Genomic DNA, 9,599 nt, shown 5'->3' on the forward strand with positions numbered 1-9,599 from the left:
AGGGCCGCTATGGGTCGGAACTGACCGGACAGCACTTCACAACAACCCAGTCACTTAGTGGGAATTAAGAAAACATTAGATAAAAAAGCCATAACAAGTAACTTCTAGGTATCATAATAACTAAATAAGATACCTTTTTATTTAGAGGTTTTGATGTCTGAATTTAGGAAAGGTATATGTCAGTGAAACTACCAGCTGCTCCGCGGGAGAAAGATGAGGCTTTCTACTCCCATAAAGATTTACAGCCTCGGAAACCCTTTACAGGATTGCTATGAGTCGGAACCGACTCCACGGCACATAATAACAACAACAAATATATCAGTGGAGAATTTTATTTTATTTTTTATTTAAGGTACTGAAGATTGGAGTAACTATAAGAAGTTACCAGAAGTCTCAAAAATAGTCTACTTCTAGAAATGTATTCATTCTAATTCTAGAGTTTTTACTAATTCATCAAATACTTACTGAGTACCTAGTATATTCCAACCACTTTCTTAAGCACCATACCTATTGTTATTGTTAGGTGCCATCGAGTCAGTACCAACTAATAGTGACCTTATGCACAAAAGAACAAAACACTGCCTGGTCCTGGGCCAGCCTCACAACTGTTGCTATACTTGAGCCTATTGATGCTGCCATCTTGCCAATCCGTCTCGCTGTGGGTAAAATATTTGAGTTGACGCTCCCTGGAAACAAATAATCAGGAAAGGGTAACTAGGAGTGCCTGTTGGGGTGGAGTGAGCAAGGTCTTGAGAATGATAGGAAGTCCTTTACTGAGACGTGGGAGAGGCAGTATGGGGAGTAGGGGAGCCCTTCTATAAAAAGGGATATTTGAGGTGAGGGACAAGCCATGCAAAAATTACCAGGCATAAACAAAGACGTGTTTAGAAAAATGCTTATTGCATTGCTATTTATAGACATGAAAAGAAAAAAATGATTATAGTATGTCTGTATGGGAATGGAGTCCTGGTGTGGTATGGTGGGTTAATGTGCCAAACTGGAAAGTCATTTGAATCGCAAGGTCAGAGGTTCAAGCTCACCAGTCACTCCTTAGAAACTTTATACAGGGTCACTATGGGTCAGAATCTACTCAGTGGTACTTAACAACAACAACAACATATGGGAATATCATGGGATTTAGGTATAACACTAAGCTGCTAACTGCAAGGTTGGTGATTCAAGCCCACCAACTTGACACCACCTAACAACAATGTGAGAATATTATAATTTAAAAGAATTATCACAGGAAAATATTTAATATGATATGGATACCCATTTTTCCATGATCTTTTTTATACCTCATCATATGTTGTTGTTGTTAAGCTGTCTAGTTTGTTGCGACTCATAGTGACCCTGTATAGGGTTTCCAAGGAGCAGCTGATGAGTTTGAATTGCTGCCCTTGTGATTCAAACTGACCTTGTAGTCCAGTGCTTATGCTTATCCTACAGCGCCACACCAGGACTCCTCCCCCTCATAATGTCCTGGTGTGGCGCTGTAGGTTAAGCACTCTACCTCAAGGTCAGTTTGAACCCTATACAGGGTCACTATAAGTCAGAACCAACTCCATGGCAATTAACAACAAGTGTCTTTGAGTCGGTTCTGACTTACAGTGATCCAGTATAGGGTTTCTGAGGAGCAGTTGATTAAGTTTGAACTGCCGACCTTGTTGGTAAAACTAAAATATATATATATGTATGTTGTTGTTAAGTACCATGGAGTTGGTTCCGACTCATAGTGACCCTGCACAGGGTTTCCGAGGCTGTAAATCTTTACGGGAGCAGAACGCCTCATCTTCCTCCTGCGGAAACGCTGGTAGTTTCGAACTACTGACCTTGAGGTGGTGAGCAGCCCAACTCGTAACCACTATGCTACCAGAGCTATATATATATATATATATACACACACACACACACACATACAATTAAAATACCAGGATACAATTTATTCTGTATGAAGCCAAATATGTAAAGGAAAAATAGTGTAACTGTAAAAAATTCATCTAATTATAAAATTATTAAAATAATTACTTGGTTGTTGTTAAGTGCCGTCGAGTTGATTCCATCCCATAGCAACCCTGTATTGGGTTTCCAAGAAGCAGCTGGTGAGCTTTTTGTCACTATGATTACCTGTAGTTTCTTATTCAACATTGAATGTGTTTTGCTTATGTAGAGAGAAATTAGCTGAAAGAGATCCCCAAATTTACTGTCCAAGAAGGCCTCCTTAGGTCCATTCAGGTTGGTGAATCATGCCTGTTTTATGACAGTTCTAAGATTTGTTCTTAGGCACTATCTGTTGTCACATTTTCATGTTCATCTTGTTCTACAGGTTTGGTGTTTATGTTCCTCTCTGCTGTTTCCACCAAGACAGTAGAGCTCATCTTCTCCTCACAGACTACAACTATGTGGTTCAGCATCAGGCAGTAGAGGAAAGTGCCTCAACTGTGGGTGGCTTGGCCAAGTCCAAAGACTTCCTTTCCTTATTGCTGGAGTCTCTCAAAGAACAGTTTAATAATGCCACGCCCATCCCCACCCACAGCTGCCCCCTATCTCCCGACCTGATTAGAAATGAAGTAGAATGCCTGAAAGCAGATTTCAACCACAGAATCAAGGAAGTTCTCTTCAACTCCCTCTTCAGTGCTTACTATGTTGCATTTCTCCCCCTGTGTTTTGTGAAGGTAAGTGGTTATCTTGCTTTTATGTGCTTCCTGGATTTGTGTATGAATTCCATAAACTGGGTATTTCTTATTTAATCCCCCTTTTCTCTGTCTCCCCTTTGGCAGCCTGGATGGTGGAGTTCGGCTGCATCTGGAATGCACTAATACCGCTCCTGGTTGGCGGATAGGTATTTCCATATATGTGATGCACCCGTGATGATCCCCCCTGTTTTTTAAGTTACTTGTTAACACCTGGGGAGAATAAAAATTATACTTAATAATAGAATCAGTATGTTGTAGCTTATGAGAAGCAAGGTTTCAATAAAAATCAGCCTATTGAGGTTGGTCTTAACATGGTTATCAGGTGTGTCCTTGAACTTAATCTAACCTTTATTTAAGCTTCAGTTTACTTCCATAGAAAAGAAAAATGTTCTGGATGTCACTTGCCCCAAAAGTCTTTTGGGACATTTTAGTGCCCTTCCTTCCTTCAGAGAAGCTCTTCTGCAGCTGGAGTGGTCATTCACAAAAAGCTCTCACTTCTTCTAGGAAGGAAGCACTTAAAATATAATTGCCTCTCCCTCCCAGTCCCAACTCATACAGCCAGAAAGTCAGGTTGAAGGATTTTGGAGGACTCTGCTCTTGAACTTTCTGCCGGGACCACAGGACAACCAATGCATGTGTGACTCAGTGTGGCCTTTGTCTACACGCACCTATCCTTGTTTCCTCTACTCGCCAGTGCGTGGATCATTTCTCTCTCCTCTGATCTCTTCCAGAGTACCCAGTACTATGACATGCGCTGGTCATGTGAGCACCTCATTATGGTGTGGATCAATGCTTTTGTCATGCTCACTACACAACTACTGCCCTCCAAATACTGTGATTTGCTACATAAATCAGCTGCTCACCTGGGCAAGTGGCAGAAGCTGGAACATAGGTCCTACAGCAATGCTCCCCAGCACATGTGAGTAGGCTAGAGGGTAAAACCATGTAACACTTTTCTACATGCTGCTGATCATGTTTATTTGCTTTGTATGTCATTTTTGACCTTGGCTTTAAACATTTAATTTTTAGTTTTTATCCACGTGGATGCTTGCCATCACTCTAAACTGAACACAAGGGACATTAACTCATTTCCACCACCATCCCCAACCCTTCCTTAAATCCCTCCTATCTTTCAATTGCCTAGTCAATCTGAAGATTATAATTTGCTTCCTGAGGTATCATCTTGGAGTTTTCTTTCAGTTCTAACTCTTTGCTCAAATTAAAAGACTCATGATATATTTTTAGTTCTTGTTAAGAACTTTAAGATTCATCAGTTCATTTTCATTGCCACAGCTTAATAGTTGCTAGCTAATATTTCATCCTTGGGCAACTGGGTGTGCTTTGCTTTGCTAGTCTTTCTAATCAATGTAGATTTGGTTTGGTAATTTTCCTTGCCTCTGCTTTTTGCTATTCTTTCTTTCTTTTCTTGCTGAACTGTCTACTGAATGTTTTCCTGCTTTCCCATATTTAAGTGAAAGCTGTTCTTGACTGTGAGTTCTTCTTTCTAAGTATTCCTCTCACTGTGTCCCTTCTCAGTCATTTCTTGCATGGTCCCTATTATCCCAAACGTTTAACTTTAGGACCCTTTTGTTTCTTCTCTCACGCTGAGCCCTTCGTCATACCTTTTCTCAGATCAGGACCATCTTTGTCTTCCTCCTTTTTATAATTTGAACATTTCACAGACTTCATCTCCTAGAAGTTCTTTCATAATTAAGTGGGACAGATTGAGGTGATCTTCCCTTACCCTCTCCCCCTCAAGAGTTCTCCCTTCAATTATCTGCCTTAATGTCTGATACAGATTAGCACAGGCCTTCAAAACCCAGGAACTGAAAGAGATTGGGCCAGGCTGAAAAGAAACCCGACTGTGGGCAAAGGACAGATTTCAATAAAAATTGAAAATACAATCCACAGTACTAGTACTGTACATCTTCAGGCTACTGATGGCACATGGCCATGAGGTGTATCTTCACTTTAATGCTGGTAAGTGTGAGCAAGGCTGGTGAAACACTTTATGAACTGGGAAAGCTTTAGGGTACTAGAATTTTATTTTATTTGTAACATATCTAAAATACTCTCCCAGTTCTTACCTTAGGAAACTAACTTTTTCAAAACTAGAAAGAGGTGAATTATCTTAGATTTCTCTTTTTTTAAAAAAAAAAAAAACAATCTGAAAATCCCCATCCCAACTCCATAATATTAGTGCTGGAAAGAATGAAGCTGCTTCTACCCTGACTTCCTTTCCCTAGAGAAATCTGTATAAAAACACATTAAGACAGCAGTAAAGAGAAGAGTCTGTGTCATACCTTGTGTGTCTCTGTGTTTTACTGTGTAAACCAGAAAAACATACCCATTGCCTTGAGTCAATTCCGACTTATAGTGACCTTGTAGGACAAATTAGAACTACCCCATAGGATTTCCAAAGCTGTAACCTTTACAGAAGCAGACTGTCACATCTTTCTTCTAAAGAGCAACTGGTGAGGTCAAAGCACTGACTTCAGTTGGCAGCGGATCGCTTTAAGCACAATGCCACCAGGGCTCCTACTGTATAGCTTCTCAAGCATATGAGGTGTCTGAAATACTTGATTTAAAATTTAAAAAAGCAAAAACACAAAATTGATTTTTTGGTAGCTGTTTGGGATGTGATTTCTGAGGTTATAATGTCATGCTAGTTTGACAGAGTGCTAATTTCTGTACGACTTTGATTGCCATCAGCTTTCTTTTGTTTGTTCCCTCTGGCTTTTGCACCTGTAGACTCTGCTCACTTGGGATGGAGATGACAGTTCACCTACTTACACTGTTTTCTAGCTCATAGGTGCTGGTTTATATGTGTATTTCTGTTCAAGCTCCTAAGCCTTTTATTTAAATCCTTTAATACTGAGTTAACTATATCACTTTGCAACCTCTCTCTACTATATGTATATAGTAATGAAGTTATAACAAATCCTTTCTGTCTCCCTTCAGTTTATCTATGGAATTACTGTACTTTCAGAATTCAGGCAGTCAAAGCCTTGAATACTTTTTCCATGGAAATATAGTTCACCTTGCCAGACAGTGTCTTATCTAAAATTGCCAATGTTCTAATATTACATTTCTTTCTTCTTTAGTTGGTCAGAAAATACAATATGGCCTCAAGGGGTGCTGGTGAGACACAGCCGATGTTTATACCGAGCCATGGGACCTTACAATGTGGCCGTGCCTACAGATGGATCCCATGCCCGCTTTTATGCAAGTACCATTTATTTCTTTTCAAACATAACCTTAGGGGTAAGTGTTAGGAAGTCACTCTGCAATGTCGCTAAGTCTCAGTTTTCTCATCTATAAAATGGATAGTGTCAGAATTTAGAAATGTGTGTAAGCATCTAGCACACTGCGTATAGGAAATTAACACACGGTAAATAACTACAAGGTCGCTGGTTCCAGCTCACTAGCCACTTCTTGGAAACCCTATACAAGATTTCTGTGAGTCGGGACCAACTCGATGACACTTAACAACACCAGTCACTACTACTACTATGTCTATTGCCTATGTCCTCTAGAAATGACTTCTGAAAGGCAGTGTCCAAACTTGACTGACTTCTCTGGTTACATTGAAGTTTATTGAGTCTAATATGTGAAACAAATAGGCAATTATTTACACTTACTGCGTAATAGTTTGTTTTAGTGGTTATCGTTATATATTTGTGTATTATCTGTAAGCAATATGTCATATAGTCATGGGATAAATAATTGTTTTAATATTTGTCATATGTATTCTCTCCTTAAAATAACTTGGACTTCCCCTTTGGAAGTCAGATCAATGCCATGATCTATGACGTAACTTTCACTTTTTCCTTAATTAAAAGGGAACAAGTCCTAAAAGTTAAAAAGAAAGATAGCAGCAGGCACTCGTAAACTCAGCCTCTGTTGCATTTGAATTTAGCCCCTTTAGAGAAAAGTATTTGGTGGAAGTAAAAACAGGTAATCCCTGTTTTTAGTATAGCTCTAATTTTGATTCATTTTTCTTTCCTTCTTTGTAATCGTGTCTTTGTGTACCCAACTTCTGAATATCCAGAAAAAAATCCCCCCCTTTTCCCCCCAAAAAACCCAGCAGAGTATATAGTGTAGAAGATTTGAGGCAGTTACTATGGTGTTTAGGTAAACAAAAAAAAGGAAAGAAAAAAAAAAAAGTCAAGAAATTACTGTATTGATGCTACAACTTGGTTACCCCTACCCCATATAATAGAATCCTGCTTGTTTTTGTACAACTCAATGCTAAGAGTGATTTTTACATTTTCAAGAGGCTCTAAGAGAGTAAATCACAAAGTATTGCTACTAGAATTCTAGTCACATAGATACTTCATTTGGATTCCACATAAAACATGATTTAACATATATCTGCGATCTGTGGGTGGCTATGGACAAGTTCTATCAGTAATACACTTGTCTTAGTCTTATTAGGGAACTCGTGGTGTAATGCTGTAGGGTAAGCATTGGACTGCTGACTTCAGGGTTGGCAGTTCAAACTACCAGCTGCTCCATGGAAACTCTATACAGCACGGGTGAGGAGCTTTTATTCTACCAACATTTATACATCATTCGCAGGCCATGAAAATTATCAACTGAAAAATTAGCCTGCTATATTTGGAGTCCTGGTGTGGAGCTGTGGGCTAATGCGTATGATTGCAAAGTCATTTGAACTGCAAGGTTGGTGATTCAAGCTTACCAGCTGCTCCTTGGAAACCCTATACAGGATCACTATGGGTCGGCATTGACTCGATGGCACTTAACAACAGCAACAATGTGATGACTGGAACTGCAGTTGCCTTGGCAGGGACAGACCAAATGATTTTGTGGGCCTTATGCGAACCAGATGTTCCCCACCCTTGCTTTTACTAGGTTGTTATGATTCATAATTGACTCATTGACACTTTACATCAGCAGCAGTCTCAGGGTGCTTTCAAAAAATAAAGTCCAGTCCAAGCATTCATTGGCTTACAGGTGAATCTGCTGGGCCAGTTAAATTCAAGATGGCGAGGTTAGCTCCGAAGGTTATAGAGACTGGGTTTTGGATTCCAAGGGAGTAATCTTGGTAGATTTTCTCAAAGGACACTGGACAATCATGGAGACTTATTAAGAAGTTTTAAGAAAACTGAAAACTACATTGGTGAGAAAAAGGCCAAGGCAGTTGTAATGAGGAAATTTTTTTCCCCCATTTTTGCTCGTTCAAGGATAGCAAGGATTGGCCTAGGAGAATTCCTCTGGGAAACCTTACCCCCACCACCCTACAACACTGATTTCTTTTTGTTCACCAGACTCAAAGGACATATCAAAGGAACATGATTTGAGTCCCTCACGGATGCCCAAACTGCCATTTGATGGGGTGTAAATCAAAGAGTGCAGAATTCTTCAGGGAAAGGTTATTGTTGCTGTTGTGTGCCGTGGAGTCAGCTCTGACTCATAGTGACCTTGTGTAGTTTCTGAGGAGCAGCTGGTAGGTGTGAACCACTGACCTCTTGGTTAGCAGTCCAATGTTTATCCTACCACCACCCTCAGAAGTTTGTAGACCTAATGGAGAATTTTAATTAGTTTGTTTGATAAAAGGTTTGTATGATTTTGCAGCAATACTTTTTACTTTTAAATAAGTGGTGGTGATGGTGGTAGTTATGTACTGTGGAGCGGGTTCTGACTCATAGCGACCCTGTACAGGGTTTCCGAGGCTGTAAATCTTTATGGGAGCAGAAAGCCTCATCTTTCTCCCATGGAACAGCTGGTAGTTTTGAACTGCTGACCTTGAGTTTAGCAGTCTGACTCATAACCACTACGCTACCAGAGCTCCTTTCTTATTTTATAAGTGACTGTTGTTGTTAAGTGTCGTTGAGTTGGTTCCGACTCATAGCTACCCTGTGAAGGGTTTCCAAGCAGTAGCTGGTAAGTTTTAATCACTGACTTTGTGGTTCAGATGTACCTTGTGGTACAGTGCTTTTCATAGTACCTATATAATGTCTTCAGCTTTTGCCTCTTCACCTGCAAAGTATAAAATTTGTCCTGATTGGTCTTTTAGTATATCCTGGTCTCAGTTTAGTTTAAGGTTCTTCTGTTTTCTCAAATATAAGCTATAATCTTTAAAAAAAAGTCGTTATAAGCAGTGGTCTTTTGTGGCATAGTGCCTTTCTATATCTCAGGGGTATCAAAATAATTTTTTTTTTTTATTCTTTGATAAATGAGGGAAAGGTTTGTATTTCTATAGCATGACAAAAACCTGATTGATATTCAGTAAACTGATCTGTTATTGCATATAGCAACCTGTATATATGAAATTATTTTTTGATATGACTATTAAAGTAAGTACAACTTTTATAATTCTCTGAAGTAACATTTTGCTTTTTAACTTCCTTACAGTTCCTATTTCATCGTCCATTAAGGCTGTTAAATCTGCTTATCCTTATTGAAGGCAGTGTCGTCTTCTACCAGCTCTATTCCTTACTGCGGTCGGAGAAGTGGAACCACACACTTTCCATGGCTCTGATCCTCTTCTGCAACTACTATGTTTTATTTAAGCTCCTCCGGGACAGAATAGTATTAGGCAGGGCATATTCCTACCCACTCAACAGTTATGAACTCAAGGCAAATTAAGCTGCCTCTCAACAATGAGGGAGAACTCAGATAAAAATATTTTCATACGTTCTATTTTTTTCTTGCAATTTTTATAAATATTTAAGATATTTTATATTTTGTATACTATTATGTTTTGAAAGGTGGGAAGGGTAAGGGATATTAAATGTATCCATAAACAAGGTGATGTGATCTTTCATGTGTTAGCATATTTGAATAATACACATAAGAGAGGTATGCCTCTCCAGTAAAGAGATTGATTTGTTTGTCTGGCTGTAGAATAACTCATTCACTTGTGGATACATCTTATGT

General features: G+C 39.3%; 1 protein-coding gene across 1 annotated transcript in view; it reads left to right on the forward strand.

Annotated features, from left to right (window-relative positions):
• The window catches only part of TMEM39A (transmembrane protein 39A), a 54,216-nt gene extending 44,908 nt beyond the window's left edge, over positions 1 to 9,308 (forward strand). The window contains exons 5-8 of the mRNA XM_006864155.1: positions 2,327 to 2,675; positions 3,428 to 3,615; positions 5,801 to 5,921; positions 9,075 to 9,308. Coding sequence (XP_006864217.1) covers positions 2,327 to 2,675; positions 3,428 to 3,615; positions 5,801 to 5,921; positions 9,075 to 9,308 — 892 coding nt within the window. The remainder of the gene's footprint in view (positions 1 to 2,326; positions 2,676 to 3,427; positions 3,616 to 5,800; positions 5,922 to 9,074) is intronic.
• Positions 9,309 to 9,599: the final 291 nt, after the last annotated feature.

The sequence above is a fragment of the Chrysochloris asiatica genome, unplaced genomic scaffold (genome assembly GCF_000296735.1).
Source record: "Chrysochloris asiatica unplaced genomic scaffold, ChrAsi1.0 scaffold00061, whole genome shotgun sequence".
NCBI classification, from domain to species: Eukaryota; Metazoa; Chordata; class Mammalia; order Afrosoricida; family Chrysochloridae; genus Chrysochloris; species Chrysochloris asiatica.